This window comes from Saccopteryx bilineata, chromosome 7, assembly GCF_036850765.1.
Source record: "Saccopteryx bilineata isolate mSacBil1 chromosome 7, mSacBil1_pri_phased_curated, whole genome shotgun sequence".
Classification (NCBI taxonomy): Eukaryota; Metazoa; Chordata; class Mammalia; order Chiroptera; family Emballonuridae; genus Saccopteryx; species Saccopteryx bilineata.
The window spans coordinates 5733270-5754872 of NC_089496.1; the positions used below are offsets into that span (position 1 = coordinate 5733270).

The following is a 21603-nucleotide window of genomic DNA, read 5'->3' on the forward strand; positions in this document are numbered from 1 at the left end:
ATCAGTGACAGCCATAACTATACATTTTTTCTTTATATACATGTACTGAAAGCATCGGCTTTGTCCACATTAATATAATTTTTTGTTTTTCTTGTTGTAATAACATAAAGTGCATGAACTTTTTGCCTCATTTGAAACATCTGTTTAGTAGTTTTGATGTTTTTATTTCAGTCCATTAAAGTATTATCATTTCTGAACTAACAGCTCTTTGCATATAAATATTAAAAACATATTTCAGCAATTTTGGGGTCACAGAATAGAAATGGATCTGGAGTTTTAGGTAGAATTCTCTTCTGTTAATTGTCTAAGAGAATACTGAACATCTTTGAAAAGTAAACATATCTTTTTAAATATATGGAATCAAATATGGAGCTATGTTTTATCCCACTGAGACCACTCTGACTCTGGACATCTAATTAAACGAAGCAACATGGGAATGTAGCAGCCCCTTGCCAGGCACACAGTAGACACTCAGTAATACTAATTCCTTTCACTTTCCAATTTTTCTTGTTCTAGTATAAATTATAGTTCATCTAGTCTGCTATAGAACAAAAATTTACCTCTGATGAAGATATACCAGCTTAGAAATGTGTGCCTGTGCTTCATATTTAATCCCACAGTACAGCTTATTGAACTGGACGTTGGTACCTTGTCCTCACCCGACGTTGAGATGCCACCTTAAGGGAAAGTATTTATTGTGGTGCTGTTGTTTGGATGTCTTCCTCTCGTTTTATGAAATCACAGAAGAGATTTTTCTCAGGCCTCAGTGCCAAGAATAGATGTATTGATACTTCATATAAGGAATAATTTAAAAAATATATTTAGGAGACATTTGGATCTTAAAATTTATCATACTTTTTTCTTGCCTTTGATCACTAAGCAATTTAGCATTGAATTTGTGCTGCAGTGGTAGCAGTTCAGTACCCTATGGTGTGCATTTTTTGTGTTCAAACATTCTCTCTTCTTCTATCCTCTCTCTTCTTACTTTTCCTTTATCCTGATCATCCTGATATTCTTATTGATATAAATTTTAAATAAAATATTACCCTTAAACTAATATTATGTATTTTTAGCAGTATTTATAAAATCATATGACTATACTATACTTGAGCATGAACAGATTACAAACAAACTTAGTTTATCAGTTGCCAAAGCAGGATAATCATTACACAAAGTGGGAGATTTTTTATTTTTGCATTTCGGTGCATGTTTTTTGCCTTCAGTTTAAATAATTTATTTAAACATACTACTTAGTCTATGGCACATTGTCATGATCAGTCCACATAATTTTCCTCTTGTTTGACTTTATTTTTCCTGGACCACCTTTTTCCACTTTCATCCTTGCTTCCTCATATGCATATTGAAATGCTTGTAATTTGTTCCACACTACATTTCAGCCTTGATAAGCATATTTTTACAATGTTATACGCCCCATATTTCAGTTCTGGAATAATTAGCAGTAAAGCATATTAATTTCATTGTTCCTTTACAATAGTACAGAGAGGTCCTATTGTATGAATGAAAAGTGTAAAGCAATTTTGGCGTCACAAGAATAGAAATGGATCTGGAGTTTTAGGTAGAACTCTCTTCTGTTAATTGTCCAAGAGAATACTGAACATCTTTGAAAAGTAAACATATCTTTCTAAATATATGGAATCAAATATGGAGCTATGTTTTATCCCACTGAGACCACTCTGACTCTGGGAATAAGTATATTACATTTTGAGTTTGCATGAGTCAAAATAAATAAATAAATTTTATATTTTATTGTGCTACTTCCTATTTTTTAGAACTCAACAATATGGTTTTATGGTTTATCACTGTCGCTGTGTGTCTGTAGTTTATTGTTTCTGACTGCTAGTTCTTATTGCCATAGCATGCATTCATTGCTCTTAATTGATCCATTCTCCTCAGAGTGGACCAAAAGTGTTATTGATTCCCTCTACCATATCTTTAATAATTATCTCACAAATAATGCCATATAGATCTGAGTGCAAATATTTACATTATTAACTGTCAATCTCCTTCATTTTTATAATTATTGTCGGCTTTCTTTCTACAATGTCTGCACCATTTTCATTCTCAAAGAAGTTTGTGTGGGCTCCCATTTCTTCACATCCTCACCCATATATAGTATTTTCTCACGTTTGCCTGTCTTCTGTGTATAAGGTAGTGTCATCCTTAAATCTGCATTTCTAATCAATTACTACTTAAATGTACTTAAATACATATTAAACATTTGGGTTACTCTTTCTCTAAATTGCCTGTTTATATACCTTTTCCATTTATCTCTTATATTTTTCTTTTTGTTGACTCAAGAGTTCTTTGCAACTCTATATATTAGTTCATTCTGGAATGTAAATGTTTGAAATTTCTTCTTTGGTGTAGTTGGTATTTTTAAATATAACATTTTTTCACCATATGGGTTTGAGTTCTTATTTTTATATTTTAGATAAAATAAAGAAGTGAATCTTTATTCAGTATGAGACTGGATGGGGCTGCTGTTAGGACAGAGTGTTGAAGCTGGAGTTTAATTAGGTTCACAGTACTTCGGCCTCAGACCACAGTTGACTTAATTTTTCCCCCTTTTGTCTAGGAGGGTGATAGCCTGCAGCTAGAGGTGTCCTCCAAAGGGAGAGGAAGAGAGCTTCCTCCTGGGTTCCCTGTGGGGGATGTCCCCCACTGTGCTCCACTGCACACAGGCCGGCCTGCACTCTCTTCTGTAACCCACCCTCAGAGGGAGTCAGCGGGGGCGTGGCCCCACTCCTCACGTGGAGTCATCCTCCAGACTATAAAATGAGTGGGAAACTCACACAGAGGTCTCTGCATGTGTCAGATGTTGCCCTCAGGCCTTTTTTAAATTTTAATTTATTGTGTTTACATAGATTCTAGTGTCCCCCCAAATGCATTCCCCCTCCCTCGTGTACCCCACAACATCCCCCATTCTCCCCTCATTGCAACGCCCTCCCCCTTTTCCTCCAGGATTTGCTTTTCTGCTCTCTATAACGCTGTGTTATGTGTGTATAATTTCAACAATTTCTTTTCCTTCTCTGATTCCTTCCTATAATCCCCTTTCCCTCTGTCCACTTTCCCTCTGGGCCCATTGATCCCATCTCTGTCTCTATTCCATTCCTCAGTTCACATTGTTCATTGAATTCCTCAAATGAGTGAGGTCATATGATATTTTTCTTTCTCTGCCTGGCTTATTTAACTTAACATAATAGTTTCCAGGTTCATCCATGTTGTCGCAATAGGTAATATTTTCTTTTTCATGGCCCCATAGTATTCCATTGTATATAGGTACCACTGCTTTTTAATCCACTCGTCCACTGACGGACACTTGGGCTGTTTCCAGATCTTCGCTATTGTGAACAATGCTGCAATAAACATGAGGGTGTATTTCTTCTTTTGAATCAGTGCTATGGTGTTCTTAGGGGGCATATTCCTAGAAGTGGGGTGGCTTGGTCAAAAGGCAGTTCCATTTTTAATTTTTTGAGGAATCTCCATACTGTTTTCCTCAGTGGCTACACAAGTCTGCATTCTCACCAGCAGTGCAGGATGGTTCCCTTTTCTCCACATTCTCGCCAGCATTTGTTATGTGTTGTTTTGTTAATGAGCGCCATTCTGACCAGTGTGAGGTGATGATATCTTTGTGGTTTTAATGAGCATTTCTCATCTAATGACTAGAGATGTTAGCATTATTTCATCTGCCCATTGGCCATCTGTATGTCCTCTTTGGAGAAGTGTCTATTTATTTCCTTTGCCCATTTTCTGATTGGATTGTTTATCTTCCTGGTGTTGAGTTTTACAAATTCTTTATAAATTTTGGTTATTAACCCCTTATCAGACTTATTGTCGAATATGTTCTCCCATTGTGTGGTTTGTGTTTTTATTTTGTTCATATTGTCTTTAGCTGTACAAAAGCTTTTAGTTTGATATAGTCCCATTTGTTTATCCTGTCCTTTATTTCCCTTGCCTCTGGAGATAAGTCAGCAAATATATTGCTGCGAGGGATGTTGGAGATCTTATTGCCTATGTTTTCTTCTAGGATGCTTGTTGTTTCACAACTTAATTTAAGTCTTTTATCCATTTTGAGTTTATTTTTGTGAATGGTGTAAGTTGGTGGTCTAATTTCATTTTTTTGCAGGTAGCTGTCCAATTTTCCCAACACCATTTGTTAAAGAGACTGTCTTTACTCCATAGTATGCTCTTACCTCCTTTGTCAAATATCAGTTGTCCATATCGGTGCGGGTTTATTTCTGGGTTCTCTGTTCTGTTTCAATGATCTGTATGCTAGTACTAAGCTGTTTTGAGTACAGTGGCCTTGTAGTATAACTTGAAATCAGGAAGTGTGATTCCACCCACTTTATTCTTCTTTTTCAAGATTGCTGAGGCTATTCATATTCTTTTTTGGTTCCATATGAATTTTTGGAATATTTGTTCTATATCTTTGAAGTATGTCATTGGCATTTTAATAAGAAGTGCATTGAGTCTATAAATTGCTTTGGGTAATATTGACATTTTAATGATGTTTATTCTTACTAACCATGAACACAGTACATGTTTGTATCTTCCTAGATTTCTTTTATCAACGTTTTATAATTTTCCAAATACAAGTGTTTAACCTCCTTGGTTAAATTTACTCCTAGGTACTTTATCTTTTTTGTTGCAATAGTGAACGAGATTGTTTCCTTAATTTCTCTTTCAGACATATCATTGTTGGTGTATAAAAATGCCTCTGATTTCTGAGTATTAATTTTATATCCTGCCACCTTGCTGAATTTATTTATCAGGTCCAGTAGTGTTTTGACTTGCGACTTTAGAGTTTTCTATGTAGAGTATCATATCATCAGCAAATAATGATAGTTTTACTTCTTCTTTTTCAATTTGGATGCCTTTTATTTCTTCTTGTCTGATTGCTGTGGCTAGGACTTCCAGAACGATGTTGAATAAGAGTGGTGAAAAGGGTCACCCTGCCTTGTTTCTGATCTTTAGAGGATTGCTTTTAACTTTTTTCCATTGAGTATGATGTTGGCTGTGGGTCTGTCATAGATGGCCTTTATTATGTTCAGGTATGTTCCCTGTATTCCCACTTAGCTGAAAGTTTTGATTATAAATGGGTGCTAAATTTTTTTCAAATGATTTTTTTCCATCTATTGCTATTATCATGTGATCTTTCTACTTTTTTTGTTTATGTGATGAATCACATTGATTGATTTGCAAATATTGTACCAGCCTACCTCCCTGGAATAAATCTTACTTGATTATGATGTATGATTTTTTTCATGTATTGCAGAATCCGGTTTGCTAGTATTTTGTTGAGAATTTTAGCATCTAAATTCATCAAGGATATTGGCCTATAGTTTTCTTGCTTTGTGTTGTCTTTGCCTGGTTTTGAAATCAGAATTATGCTAGCCTCATAAAAGGAGCTTGGAAGTCTTCCTTCCTCTTGTATTTTTTGAAATAGCTTGAGAAGGATAGGAGTTAGTTCTTCTTTGAATGTTTGGTAGTATTCACCTATGAAGCCATCTGGTCCAGGGATTTGTTTGTTGGGAGTTTTTTGATAACTGTTTCAATTTCATTTGTTGTGATCAGTCTGGTAGGTATTCTGACTCTTCCAGATTGATTTTTGAGAGATTATATTTTTCAAGGAATTTGTCCATTTTACCTCAGTTGTCTAATTTTTTTTGGCATACAGTTCTTCATAGTATTTTCTTACAATCCTTTGTATTTTTGCTGTGTCAGTTCTTCTCCACTCTCATTCCTAATTTTATTTATTTAAGTCCTCTTTTTTTTTTTTGGTGAGTCTGGGTAAAGGTTCAGCTATCTTTTTACCTTTTCAAAGAACCAGTTCTTGGTTTCATTGATCCTTTGTATTTTTTTTTTAGCCTCTATGTCATTTATTTCTGCTCTAATCTTTATTATTTCCTTAATCTGCTTCCTCTGGGCTTTACTTGCTGTTCTTTTTCAAGTTCTTTTAATTTCAGGGTTAAGTTGTTTATTTAAGCTTTTTCTAGCTTCTTAAGATATGCCGGTAATGCTGTGAACTTCCCTCTCAGGACTGCTTTTGCTGCATCCCATAAATTTTGAGTCGTTGTATGCTCATTTTTTTGTTTCAAGGAAATTTTTGATTTCTTCCTTGATCTCATTGTTGACCCATTTATTATTTAAGAAAAATGCTGTTAGTTTCCAAGTGTTTGAGTTTTTTTTCAGTTTTTCTATTGAAGTTGATTTCTAGTTTCATGCCATTTTGGTCAGAGAAGATACTTGATATGATTTCAATCTTCTTAAATTTGTTGAGGCTCATTTTATGCCCTAACATGTGGTCTATCCTAGAGAATGTACTATGAGCACTTGAAAAGAATGTATATTCTGCATCTTTAGGGTGAAAGGTTTTGAAGATATCTATTAAATTCAGTTGATCTAGTGGGTCCCTTAATTCTGCTGTTTCTTTATTAATTTTCTTTCTTGAGGATCTATCCAGTGATGTTAGTAGGTTATTTAAATCCCCTACTATTATAGTATTGCTGTTGATCTCGCCCTTTATGTCCATCAAAGTCTGTTTTATATATTTAGGTGCTCCTATATTAAGTGCATAGATATTTTTAATGGTTATCTCTTCCTGTTGGATTGTTCCCTTTATCATTATGTAGTGACTTTCTTTATCCCTTACTATAGTCTTTGTTTTAACATACATTTTGTCAGATTTAAGTTGCTACCCCAGCTTTTTTTTCATTCCATTTGCATAAAATATTTTTTTCCGTCCTTTTACTTTCAGTCTATGTGTATCTTTTGTTTTGAGGTTTGTCTCCTGTAGAAAGCATATGTATGGGTCCTGTTTTCTTATCCATTCAGCTACCCTATGTCTTTTGATTGGAGCATTTAATCCATTTATATTTAAGGTTATTGTTGATATGTAATTGGGTTTTTTTGTTTGTTTGTTTATTTTCTGTATTTTTCCAAAGTTGGAAACGGGGAGGCAGTCAGACAGACTCCCACATGCGCCTGACTGGGATCCACCCGGCACACCCACCAGGGGGTGATGCTCCACCCATCTTGGGGCATCGCTCTGCCGCAATCAGAGCCATTCTAGTGCCTGAGGCGAGGCCACAGAGCCATCCTCAGTGCCTGGGCAAACTTTGCTCCAATGGAGCCTCAGCTGCAGGAGGGGAAGAGAGAGATAGAGAAGAAGGAGAGGGAGAGGGGTGGAGAAGCAGATGGCCACTTCTCTTGTGTGCCCTGGCCAGAAATCAAACCCAGGACTCCTGCACGGCAAGTTGATGCTCTACCACTGAGCTAACCGGCCAGGGCCTGATATGTAGTTGTTTATTGTCATTTTTTTCTATAAATCTACATTTCTCTTTTACTAGATTTTTTTCCCGCTTTGTTCTGTCAACTGCAGGCCCCTTAACATTTCTTGCAGAATTAGTTTGGTTGTGATGAATTCCTTGAGTTGTTTTTTTTTTGTTTGTTTTTGTTTTTTTTTGTCTGGGAAACTTTTTATTTCTCCTTCAATTTTAAATAATAGCCGGACTAGATAAAGAAGTCTTGGTTGTAGGTTCTTGTTCTGCATTACTTTCAATATTTCTTGCCATTCCCTTCTAGCCTCAAGTGTTTCTGTTGAAAAGTCAGATGTCATCCTTATGAGGGCTCCATTGTAGGTGGATTGACTGTTTTTCTATTGCAGCTTTTAGTATTCTTTCTTTATTTCTTAGCTTTAGTATTTTGATTATGATGTTTCTTGATATATTGGGTTGGGGAATAAGTTTGTAGCGTTTTTACCGAAGACTTTTATTTAAACAAAAAACAATAATTATATCAATAAGTTAATCAATTATATATTCGCTGTTGCTGTTTACAACCTCTTCCCACCTCTCGACCAATTTGTTGATGCCGTTCCGCCAAAAATCGCCTGGTCTGGTGTCAAAGAAGTTGTTGAGCCAGTTTTTAAGGACCTCTTGTTATCGAAGGTAACGCCCTTCATATGGTTTGACAGGGAGCGGAAAAGATGGTAATCGGTCGGTGCAAGGTCCGGAGAATACGGCGGATGCTGAAGGACCTCCCATTCGAGCTCTTGGAGTGCGGCTTTGATGACTTGTGCAACATGGGGCCTGGCGTTGTCATGAAGGAGTATGGTTTGACCATGTCGATAAGGTCTTTTCAGTCGAATAGCCTCATTCATGTGGTGTAGCTGGGCAATGTAGAGCTCCTTGTTGACTGTGGCATTCTTTTCGAGCATTTCCCAGTTCTTCATCGAATTCAGAAGGCCTTCCGCTGCGGCACGTGTCATCGACGTCAAAGTCGCCATTTTTGAACTTTGCAAACCATTTCCGTGCTGTAGACTCGCCTATGACACCTTCTCCATACATGTCGCAAATGTCCCGGGCTGCTTTGGCAGCTTTTTGACCTCGATGAAAAGCAAAAGAAGAGCAGATGTCGAAAATGTTGATTTTTGCCTCCTGGGTATTCCATTTCTAAGCCTCAAAACTAATAAAAAATTAAATAACTCAAAAATACAATTAACATAGTTTTGTAGAGCAGAAAGAGTTTTATCGAATGAATACTTACCCTTTGCCAAACAGCAAACAAATCATTGTAAAATAAAAGAAAATATAAAAACGCTACGAACTTATTCCCCAACCCAATAGATCTTTTTTATTTTTTAATGATGTTCCTCAGACTTTTTGTTCCTCTTTTCCTTTTGCTGTTCTGCTTCCATCCTTTCTCTTATCTTGTCCCCTAAGTCACTGACTCGATCCTTAGCTTTATCCATCCTGCTTTTAATTCCTTCCATTGTGGTCTTCATTTTTGATATTGTGTTTGTCTTTTTTTTCTGGTTCTTTTTTATGATTTCAGTGTCCTTTTTTATGCTTACAATTTTTTTATTTAGGTGCTTTAAGTCCATCCATTGTAGCTTTGAGATTCTTAAGCATCCTAACAATCATTTTAAACTCTGCATCTGGTAATTTGATTACTTCCATTTCATCCAGATCTTCTGGAGATTTTTCTTGATTCATATAGCTTACATTCTTCTGCCTTTCCATTGTTTCTATTTGTGGTTTGCAGGCTTTTTCGAGTTGTGGTCTCCTTAACTAGTAGAGTTGCTTTTCCATTTTCTAAATCTTAACTGGGCCAGGTATGAGGAGCACTATTTTACTATGTCACTCTAATATAGGTCCTGAACTGATGCTCTCTGTTTCTGGCCTCTGTATGTGCCCTCCATGCACCTTCTTGACCGGAGCCTCGTGCAGACCAGTGGGGGTCACTGCCTATGATTATGGCCCTTATCTATCTTTCTGTAGCAACAGGCAATCCAGATCATGTGGCTGCCTGTGCTGAGCCCAGGAGCTGTTGTTAATATCAACTTAGGCTGGCTTTTATCTACTTTTGGCCTGGAGGATGTTTGTTTAAATGTTCAGGTTCCCCTGAGATCTGTTTCCTGCCACCTCTTATTGGTGGCTACTTGTTGGGCTCAGTACTATAAATTAGGAGTTATGTAAAGTATTGGATGTGGCTTGCCCCTGAGCCTCAGGTGTCATTCTATCCAACCCTCTTTTTTATTTTATTTTTTTATTTCTTTTCAGCCTTCAAAGGGTCTGGCCACAGGAGTCCAATGGGTGTAGCCTTTGTGTTCCCTAGGTGCAATCTGTCCGCAGGCCCACCACCACTGCTGCTTCCACCTTGGGAGTTCAGGCATGGGCGTTGCCGGTGACAACCCGTTGCTGTGGTCGCTGCAGCTTCCACCTCGCCTCTGCAGGTGGGACTGTGCACGCATGCTGGTCTGCAAGTTCTGGCTAGCCCCTGGCCTCTGCCCCACCGCTGTGGGCAGGACTGCTTTCGCATGTCAAGGCCTCAAGCCTGGGCTGGTTCCCTGGTCTCCGCCCCAACCCTGCGGGTGGGTCTTCTTTTGCGTGCTTGGGCCGCAGCCACAGCCAGCTCCCAGCTTCTCCCTCCGTGGGCTGTACTGCACTCCTGTGTCCCGCTACCATCCACCCTCTGATGAGCACTCAGCAGTGTGGCAGTGGCATTGTAGCTCAGACCTCAGCACTCAATACTGTATCCCTGATGGGCTCCCTGCTTCTAAGTGACTCTGCTCTGACTGTAACAAGAAAGCTTCCATTTGGCTGGTGACCTGCTTCCCTTTGCTGGTATTGCTGGTTCCAGGAAAAATATTCACTTTAGATTTGGGTAGTGACTCAGCCCAGGGGTTAGAGTGTCTGTCTCTCAAAGTGTTTCTCCCTGTGCCTCCTAGATTACACCCTCTTCCTGCTACTATGGTCCACTCACCTCTCCTCTTTCCCTGGAGCCCCGGGTGAGTGGTTGTGAAAGAGGTTTTCTGTGTGGTCCCTTTAAGACGAATTCAGGGTCTGAGAAATCTGTCTCTTTCTCACAAACAATATCCTGACTTGTTTTGCAGCTAAATGCTGTCCATACACCTCTCCTAGACTCCAGTGCTTCAGGCTGGGGCCCAGGACCCTCCCCTCTCCGGTAAAACCTCACCACCACGTGAGTCCCTCTGGGAGCTGGACAGCCCTCTCTGTGTTAATGCTTTTCCTACCAGTCTCAGTGTGGCTTCTTCTGTGCTGTGATCTTTGGTTATAGATTCCTCTTGGTTTAGCCCAAAGTTGGTTTTTCCAGATGATTGTTCTTAAAATTAAGTTGTAATCCACTTTGATTCTGGGAGGTGGATGTTGGTACATCCGCCTACTCCATCGCCATCTTGCCACCCCCAAGTTTTTATTTATGATAACATTCTTCTTATAATCTTTATGTGTTAGAAAGAATCTTTCCATATTTGGATATTTAATCTGAAGGATATAACCTTATTTGTTTTGTATAGAGAGAAATTGGTTTCTTAAATGAGTTATTAAGTAATTCACCCTGTCTCTATTGGGTCACCATCTCTATCACAGAGCAGGTTTATGTTGGAAAATGTTTTTAATAAAATAAATTTTTATTTTTAATGCTGTCATTATGATATATTTTCTGTAAGTCAACCATATTTCTTCTTTTTTTTTTTTGTATTAGAGACAGGCAAGATAAACAAGCAAACAAACATATAAATTTTTGGTCTTTATTTCTTGACTAAAACTGATTCCATTGTTAAATATATTCTGAATTAAACCCATTCATGGCCTGTGTTTGCACTTTTCCTATAAGAAGTATGGCATGTAGTTGGTACACATGGAAATCACCACTTCTACCTTACCAGCTACCAGATGTTCAGGGTTCTTTGTTCAGTTGATTTTTTATTTTTTGACATTATGAAACATACTGAATCAATCTTTATGGCTAAGAATATTAAAACCATTTTCAGTAAGAAATTCTGTATTTTTGATTGCCAATAGGAATATTTGATAAAATGATGTATTATGTACCATCTTCTTGACCAAGTAAATCTGGTCTGCAGATACAGGAAAGAACAGCTGGATAAAAACACGTCTGTAATCAAGATTTGATGTTGAAGTTACCCATGTTAACTAAAGTGGAAAGACTAAATCGTGGAAGGACTTCAAATACAAATTTCTAAGTCATTTATTATTTTCAGGTATTCATGGGCCATGGAAGATAAATTTAACTTTCATAGTGATTTAACCTACATAGTATACAGCCGTCCAGATCTAAAAGTTAAAACATCTTTAATTCTTGAATTTATGGTTCACTGTAATCAGGAAGAGAGACCTAAATTCTGAGACAGGCCCTGTCTTTAACATGCCAATAGATGAGGTAGAACAATTCCTATTGCAGTCATCATGCTTCCACATCTTCAAACCAGTCTGGACTGTATAAACATACACAATGCCATGTTTCTCAAATGGTGTCTGATAATGAAAGAAGTGTCTTCTTTGTATGCCATATTTTTTTAAAAAACATACACACATACCCCCCTAATCCAGAGATCAATGATTTATATTCATTTTACTTTTTGTTTTATTTTAAAACACTTTCATAAACTGCTTGCTATATCCCAGAAACTAGCCTAGATGGCTTTTATATTTTCTCATGTGTTATTCTCTCACAGGAGATACACTGGAGAGGGAACAAATGATTGTGTTCAGTGAAGATGCTAATGTGCAGATTCTGTACAGGTGAAGGCAGCTTCCTGGAGCTGCTTGCCCTATGTATCTGTGAAGCACACATAGCCCTCTTACACTAATTGTTAACTGCTCTTGACATTATGCTTGCTTCCTCTCTATCCAAATCATTGTTGGGTTTACATAGAAATGGCGAATAACTTGGCTATATCCTTATTGATATTCCTAATTGTCTTACATGCTTTTATACAGTGAACAAATTAATAAGTTTTTATTTTCATTATGTTAAGAGCACTCATTATGGAATTTTTATAATAATTAAGAGATAGACCTTTGCCATTATGAAACATAATATTAAAGAAATAAAACTTGCTTGAAAAATTATTTGAAGAGGATTTGAAATACTATCTTGTGTTCTATAAATATTAATGCTATTGAGTTACTAAAAGACACAAAACATCTTTATGTGCTATAAAGAAAGTATTCATACAGACATGAAAGGAAATTTTAAAAATTGATTGATAAACAGCAGAAAGAGTTATAAAGAGGAAGATTTGACTTTAGTTTTGAACAAGTTGTCCCCACTACCTGCCCTTAAAATTAGAACATTGTTCTTGGGCTGGTAGCATGACCTGTATTGAAATGTTTATGAAATGTTTACAAGAATCAAACAAGAAATGCATCCTTTATACATGTAACTTTTAGTCAAATATAAAACCAAAATAAATTTACAAATAAGATATAAGTAAATCTATACTTAACTTAAATGTTTAATAAATGTGATGGTTTTCTTTCCCTAAAATAAAATATCTCTGAATGTAATATGGAATGCAGACTACCACATATGGGTGCTTGTGTATATATAAAACATCAGCCTGTAGTACTGTTTGCCATGTGATGACTTCATCTAACCCTTAAACACTTTATTCAAATGACATCAAAACTTTTTATGTACATTACTACATAGGATGCTGTTTGGCTTTCATTTGGCTGAAATGTGTAATTAATATACTAGATCCATCTTTGTTCTTCTTAGCAGCTGGAAACTATCAAAGGTTGAAAATGGCTCAGGTCTATGATAAACACAAGCACTAACAATGAAGTTGGTCTTCCACATGATCCCAAATACAACTTTTAAAAATTGTATGTTATGTTATTATGGAAATGATTACACTAATCTAAGAAATCCTTGTAGAAACCTCATTGATCTCAGAAATGTACCTGTTCCACCAACCTCAGTCTGAGAAGCTCTACCTTAGCTATTGGAAATATAGGTTTAGAAAGGTGGTGGTGCAGTGAATAGAGCATTGGGCTGGGATGCAGAGGACCCAGGTTTGAAACCCCGAAGTAAGTTGCTGGCTTGAGTACAGGCTCATCAGCCTTAGTTAGGGGTCGCTGGCTTGAGTGTAGAATCATAGACATGACCCAATGGTTGCTGACTTGAGCCCAAAGGTCACTGGCTTAAAGCCCAAGGTTGTTGGCTTGAGCCCAAGATTGCTGGCCTGAGCAAGGGGTCACTAGCTCTGCTGTAGCCTTCCAGTCAAGACACATATGAGAAAACAATCAGTGAACAACTAAGGTGCCCCAACCAAGAATTGATGCTTCTCATCTCTCTCCCTTCCTGTCTGTCTGTCCCTATCTGTCCCTCTCTCTGACTCTCTCTCTGTCCAAAAAAAAAAAAAAAAGTCAGGATCTGGTTAATTGAACAATTCTCCTGCTCAGGTAAGCAACAGAGAGTCTGAATAACTACTCAACCAGGAGCATGACAAAAGGAAGTGAACTCTAAAAAAAATAGTACTCATTTGTTGACATAAAGGGGAAAAGTAGCAGTAAGAAGAAAATTAATGCAAGGGTTGCTTTATATTTTCTAAAAACGTTGCTTGTTCAAGTGTATAAAGGTTAACAGGTGAAATGATGGTAATAGGGAATTAGAACATTTTTACAGGATGTGAGGGAGGCCTATTTGAATAGATAACATTTAGGTAAGCCCTTCTGAATGAGAAAGAACCAGGCACAGTGAAGTTTCTTTAGAGAGAGACAAGAATATAGGTCCTGAAACAGAGTACAACTGGGTATCAAAGCAAATATAGAAGAAAGGGAGATTCGGGGGGAGTCTGCATGAGATAGATCAAAGAATAAGATCAAAGAATCAGTTATGAAGTGTAAGAGTCTAGTATTGTGGCACAAATAGTGAAACGGATGTTTCTGATGCTCTTTACTGAAGAAGGTCAAGGAGAATAGGGGATGTTTTGGATACGAGGACAATAATGAGAGACAAGTGTGTGTGTTCAACAGTTGCAGATAGAGTGACTGTGAGCGTGATGATATAATTGTCAAAAACAGGAAAGTAAGCAAGTGGGCATTTAGTGGAAAGACACTGAATTATAGGTGATGAAGGATCACATCAGTCTCAGTCAGGTTCTATAAATTATAGGGAACAGAAAACAATGGATTATCTATGTATAAGATGCACCATCTTAGAGAAGCTGATTGAAGTGAAGCAATAGAAGAGTTATCAAATGGGTGCAAATAAAACATGAAATCAGAGGAGAACTGTGCCTGAGAGGAAAAGAGAAACCTACAGAAGACAGTAAGGAAATTCCCAGGACAGTATGATGGCTTGTATTACACAAGAATAAAAAAAAATACATTAAGGTAGGCCAGTCTATTTGTGTCAAATACCACCACAAGTTTAAAGGCAAGGGACGCCGTTCTTGCATTCCAGTCAGTATCATGAAAGGCATGCTGTGGGCCTAGGCAGATTGCAATAGATGGTGAACTTATGGAGAAAGCTAGTGGTGAAAAGAAAATTGGCAAGAGGCCTTGTTCAAATGAACTGAACAAAAAGTCCTTTAAGAGTTATTGGCTGTGGCAGGTGCTAAGGGTATATTTTCAGCAAATCTTATCAATAAATAGATAGTTTCCATATAGTGAAGGTGGTTTTAGTTTGAGGGTTCTTCCTAGCTCCTCACTGGAGAACCTCTTGAGTTAATAATGGCTGTAGTGTTCTGTCTGCCATGGTTCTTCCAAATCAAGGGAGCACCTATAAGGGACATGGCGCCCCTTTTGTCATCCAACTGTGTCATTCTGAAGCTTCTGAGTAATTAACCTAGACAGCTGAAAAACATACCTCGGGGGCCTTATGATGTACCTTTAACAGTCCTGTTTAAGGTACAGTCTCTTATTATACCACTAATGCCATTTTGCCACATTATCACAGATGATATAAATGACCACACATTAGTAATCACACTGCAACATGCCCAAAGTGACCAAGGCTTGGGAGAGCTGACCTGGGAGGACATGCCAGGACGACCACTGGTACAAAAACACGCTTGTTGGAGTAGCTTTCACTGCCAACGTGGTTGGGGTTGTTGCTGTGATTCCCCTTTAATACTGGCAGAGGCAAATATTGCTTTTCTTTTGTATTCTCTAAGGAGAATTGAGCCAGTATAGGGTAAACCACCTTTATAACATCATGATATGATCCTGGGCCACATGGAAACACTTACTAGTTTGCCTTTTAGTTCCAGGAATATATATAAGGAAAGGGAGTGAGTTAAGTATTGATAGCACTATGTAAAATAGCCTCACCTGTATTATTTAAACTTCACAAAATTCTTCAAGTTACATTAGGATTATTATCTCCATTTTTATGAAGAAAGTTAAGGCAGAAAGTACACATAGATGGCCCACATCACACAATTAGTAGACAGTGGTGCCAGTGTTTGAATCTAGCTTTGTCTAATGTCAAATCATATACTCACTAATAAAATTATTCAGATAAAATATGAGCCATTACTTGGAAGCCTTATTGTGGTCTTCTAATCCTAACTTGAAGTTATTTATTTATGGAAGTAATGTGCATACTTTATTATATTATAAACATAAAAAGAGGTATTTGGGCACTGAAAGTATGTGAAAATTTAATATTTACTAGACTATGAGGTCCTTCTGAGCAGAATTTGGATTTTATTAATTTTTTAAACTCTGTTAAATGGACAGCCTTGTAGAAATGTAAAGAATGCTCACTGTGTGGTGGTTACCAGAGGGGAAGGGAAGGGAGGAGAAGGGGGGGAGGGGAGGGGAACAAAGAAAACCAGATAGAAGGTGACGGAAGACAATTTGAGTTAGGGTGATGGGTATACAACCATAAACAAATGTCAAAATGACCTGGAGATGTTTTCTCTGAATCTATGTACCCTAATTAATCAGTGTCACCCTGTTAAAATTAATTGTCTAAATAAAAAAAGAATGTTAATTAAAAAAAAAAAAAAAGAATGCTCACTGAGTTAATTAACAGATGGATTTTTTTTTTTTTTTTTTTGTAAGAAGGAAGATGAAGGTAGCCTAACTCTCTAAACAGAGATCCTTGTAGAAATGTCGGTCATTATGATCTGGATGGCATAACAACCCCTGAATTAATAGTTTGAGAAATGGAATTTGTTCTGTCCAGTAAAAAGAAATCAAATAAATTTTACAAATTGTCATTTCACTGTAACTTTATTATAAATAACTAGATATTTTTCTGATAATTAATAAGTCACTAGAAAAAAAGCTCTCTTGCTTTGCTCTTAAAAATATTGATGTAAAATGACCTCAGAGTTCATTGATATGAAGTGACCTCACATGTAATTAAGTTCAGAGTAGAGAGAGTCGATTTAATGACTTAGTCGTCCCCCCCCACATATATATATACATATATATGTATAACTTTCACATGTGATAAATGAAAATGAAAAACGTTAAAGACAGATTGGTTTTAGGTTGGTGTTATATTCTTCAGGATAATAGTCCAGTGCCATTAATTTTGTTTGTTATTGCAGGTGAAGACAGATGACAGAGTGGTTACGATGGCCCTCGGTTTACTCTTCCTGAGGGTACGCAGAATGGATGCTGGTACCTATTTTTGCCAGACAGTAGAGCATAATTTTGTCCATACTGTCCGCAAGATCACCCTGGAGGTCGTAGAAGAGGAGAGAGTGGAGGAAATGTTTAACAAAGACTATGAAGAGGACAGACCTCACAAGATGCCTTGTCCTGCTCACAGCACTATCCCACAGGGAGCAAAGCCGTGGTACAAGGAATTCTTGCAGCTGATAGGTTATAGCAACTTCCAGAGAGTGGAGGAATACTGTGAAAAGGTATGGTGCACAGATAAGAAGAGGAAAAAGCATAAAATGTCACCTTCCAAGTGGAAGTATGCCAACCCACAGGAAAAGAAGCTCCGCCCCAGAGCAGAGCACTATCGCCTGCCCAGGCACACCCTGGACTCCTGATGGGTAACACCACCCACCAGCTTCTGAAGAATTTATATTTGGAACCTAAAAAAAAAAAACAAAAAAGAAAAGAAAGAAAGAATGATAAATCATCCAATTTCTTTGCATTACTTAAAAGAGACATCTGTAATACAAAAATGACTATAAAGGTGTTATGATAAATGATTCTACATACTCATTTGACTGTTTAAACAGTACATAAAATTAACTGATTTTTTTTGAATTAGTGTATGGTTCAGTGGTTTCACATTATATTTATCAAACAGTGACTATAGCTGTAGTTTTGAATACTGGACTGCTTTTCCATGGCAATTATTACTTGACCCTTGCAAAACTTAAGATAATGGGAATATTGATGAAAAATAGAGATTTTAATAATTATGGGAAATAATAAAAGTGAATGTTTTAATCTTCCTGAATTTACCTTTCTGCCATCATGTAAAATATACATAATATCAGATCCTTTAATATTCTCATGTGAACTGTCCATATTTTTCAAGAATTATTAGTGTTATCAAAGCCACAAGTTTGATGAAGCAGGTGTGTTGTAATTATTATAAACCACAGAAGAAAAATTGTCGTCACCTTGAAATTTTTGCCCCTCATAAAACATTCATTCAACAACATTTACAGTAGTTACATTTCATAATAAAAATCCGTCCATTCAACTCCACTCCAGCATGAATTCAGTGCAGCAGAAGAATAACTTATTGGGAACTTTTCAGAGAAATGTCACAACATGTGGAGTTACCCAGTTAGACTCGAATTGGAAAATTTTGCTGCCCTCTTGTGGTAGAAAAAAAAATATTCTCATTTTTATTGTTTTACTGGAACAGTTTGTCTAGCAAAGATTTAAAAGTAGGTTCTCAGTAAGTATATCGACTCCGTTTTTAGAGAAAACTAACTGAAAAAAATGTGCTAATGTTTAATGTCATGCTTTAAGATGTGTATAAATAACTTATTACCTCACAAGCCAAAAATGATATTACAGCACTGAAACTCTACAAAAACTTTAATTTTTTGCCTTCTAAATAAACTTTCCTAATATAAAATATAGTCCAGAAATGTAATGTTTTATTTCTTAAAAAGATGTTAAAGCATTTGTACTCAGATATCAAATTTTCATCTATTTTTTTTAACAAGTGGGAAATGATTTCATGAGTTCACTTAATTATCAAGATGTTCAGAATACTTCTACTTTTCTCTTATAAATAGTATCAAGAGATTTTGTTTTTGAAAATGTTTATTTCTGGAAGTTTTTCCTCCTATTTCATTCAGCAATTATCTTTCTAAAATGTTTTCCTTTTTGTGACTTAAATTTTAAATAAAAATTAAAAGCAAGGGAATTTCTCATAAAATATGAATATTTAAATGTTAACTTCTAATAATATTCATTTTAGTTTTCAAAATTATCTTAGAGGCTATATAAATAAGAAAGTTAAAGTGTTGATAACTTGTAATGGCTTTCTATTTTATTCTAAATTAACAAATACAGAAATGTTTTTAAAAGTTCATTCTTTAAGCTGCCCAGCTACAAAGGTCTAAAGAATTAAAATATATTGAAAATTAACATTCTCTGACAAACCTAGTTGCTATTTACATACGAATCCACTGGGAGTCATTGCTGCCCATCTATATTAACTGGACATAATATATCAAAAGGTATATATTAAAAATACTGTTTTAGTAAAAGATGCCCAATATATAAAAATAGGTCCATAACCACAGACTAAAGGACCCTTAGCAAGTTTATGTCTGAAACAAAGTAAAAAATAAGTCAATAAAACACAATTTGTTGAAAATATTCTTCCATAAATCCAAGAGAAGGGAAAGCAGAATTGTCCTTGGTATTCGAAATAAAAAGAAAAAAAAGGCAGATATCGCATAAGCAGTTATCTTTTCATCTCAACACATATAAACTGTTAATAATAATGTCATTTATGAACTAAAATATTTGGTAACTGAAGAAATAAAGGTGAGAAAAATAACTTTGCTATGACGTATCTTAAGAATTGAACCTACGTGCTATTCCACTGAAATTTAATTAACTGGAAAAAGAAATATTTTATGTAAAATGCTAAACTTGACCTGGAAAAAATAAATACAACACAAAAAAGTTTTTGAAGACTCAAGTCCACAATTTAGTGAGAGCACTAAATTTCATATATGTGTGTGTGTGTGTGTATGTATATGTATACTATACATATATATATATGTATACACATGCTTTTTTTTTTTCCTTTTTTCAGCTCTCTCTCCCCACCTCCACCTGGCTCCCTTTTCTCCCCCATACATGGAGGTGTGGGGACACACATACACATCATGACATACTTTAAGAATAATCATTGCCCTCTCCAATGACAAACCAACAACCTATGTTGATCTGTCCTTGAGAATCTGAAATGTACCACAAAAACATATTCCTAGTCTTTTGCTCCTTCTAAAGTTAAAATTCAAGTTCATCATCTAATTTGAGAAAAGAAATGCACATGCTTGGAAAATTGCGAATGGACTCATAAGATTTATCCCATCTTTTTTGAAATTGGGAAAGGCACATGCTTTACCACCTGCAACATTTGGGAGAATTAAGATGGTGCCCCAACCCACCACATTTTCCCCAGCTATAAACTCAATGAAGGGAGAAATGCCCTCTAGGATGACACAGCTGACAAGGAATCGTAAACAGCAACCCTCATTTCAAAGGGGCATCTCTAATCAGAGTCAGTCACCTTCTTCTTCAGACCTGTCCTACATTAGTCTGTTAAGAGAAAAGACTCATGTGGAATGAGCCTTGACGTCACAATGTACGCCACCACCTCCTTCAGTGCTATGTCACCCATGGGGCTGACCACGTAGGTTTGTTAGCAAAGAGGATTACAACCTGAAGGAATTTTTCACTGTGATTTGTGACGTTTCTTGCTTGCCTAACAATCCTACACTGCTAATTTCTCTTTTGTGTTTATTACTGACTCTTTCAGCACAAAGCTACAACTTGGGGAAACAGGGATTAAAAACAGAAATAAACGCTAATAAGAGCTCTAGAAAAAAGGGAACAGGAACATTTTGCCTATTTAGTAAGTGGCAATTCCATATATATTTTAGAGGTTTTCCTTCACAAAATTAGTTAAGTACTTAACAATGCTTTTATTGTGTTTAATATTTGCTGTAAAGTCTAGGCTTTGTAAATCTTCAGAGTGACTATGAACATCTGTAAAATTTGTAAAATACAATAAATCCTTTTGAGTGTTGGTGTGAAGCATGAAACAAACAGCAGCTGTTGTCCTTAAAAATGAATTGTCTTTAGCCTGATAAAGAAAATTACTTCGCATTGTGTAGATATTTGAGATCCCAAAGGAAAGTGCTACAGTTATAACAGTAAGAAGTCGGTGTTTTTCTTACACCGGAGTATCACATCAAGTTCCTTTTTCAAAAACAGTGCTCATATTTAAGGACAACACTGCCACATTTAAATCAGATATAAATATTAGATTCTCACAAACATTCTTTTGATTGTGAGATTCTTTTGTTTTATTTAAGCTGGTGTGTTAGTTTTATTTGGGGGGGAAGATAGCATTATATTTTGGCTTTCATTATAAAGTGAGTGTGTTCTGTTTGTTTAAGTTGCTTAGTTATAAACTAGGGTACTCTACTGGGGTATTCTTGTCTGTATTGCTTCCTTTTATGTGCTTTCCTGGGTCCATCACAGCATGTACCATATTATTTCTCTTAACTGACTATAAGCCATGAGAGTTATTATCATCTGGTGGCAAGCTGTGAAGACAATTGACAACGTGTCTCGTTGACTGTCGCATGGAGCTGCCACTGTGCACTGCATAAGTTGTACCGTTGTGTTCAATTTCTGTTTAGTCCAACTTAGATGATAAATAAATATTTGCTAAACCCTTATGTTCTCTCTGAGGAGTGTTTTCTAGGTTTTTGCCAGTTGAATTCATGTTTCATGATGTATCAAGCCTAAATGTAAATAGATAATGCTAGAACACCACTAATTTTTAAAGAAATTAGGAAACAATTCAGTTCTCTTTCCTTGGAAATTCCTAAGTCAGCTTTCTTAAGGAGGACAAAGTCCATTCATCTCCTTAACTTGCAGCAGTTGAGTTTATTTCTGTCACACCATTTCTAGGACCAGCAGCCAGAAATGCCTTTCTAAACTGCATTATGCAGATCAGAGACAGTGAAAATGAATGCTTTTAGAAGGGTAACCAGCAGGATATCCATGATTTTGGAAAGCCTCAACTTCTCTGTTAAGGTATCTAAATTGTTTTCTCTGG

The 21603-nt window shown here is 36.4% G+C and overlaps 1 protein-coding gene across 1 annotated transcript in view; it reads left to right on the forward strand.

The window, feature by feature from the left end:
• Nucleotides 1-21220, forward strand: part of SEMA3E (semaphorin 3E) — a 322573-nt gene extending 301353 nt beyond the window's left edge. The window contains exon 17 of the mRNA XM_066239333.1: nt 16862-21220. Coding sequence (XP_066095430.1) covers nt 16862-17314 — 453 coding nt within the window. The 3' untranslated portion in view covers nt 17315-21220. The remainder of the gene's footprint in view (nt 1-16861) is intronic.
• Nucleotides 21221-21603: the final 383 nt, after the last annotated feature.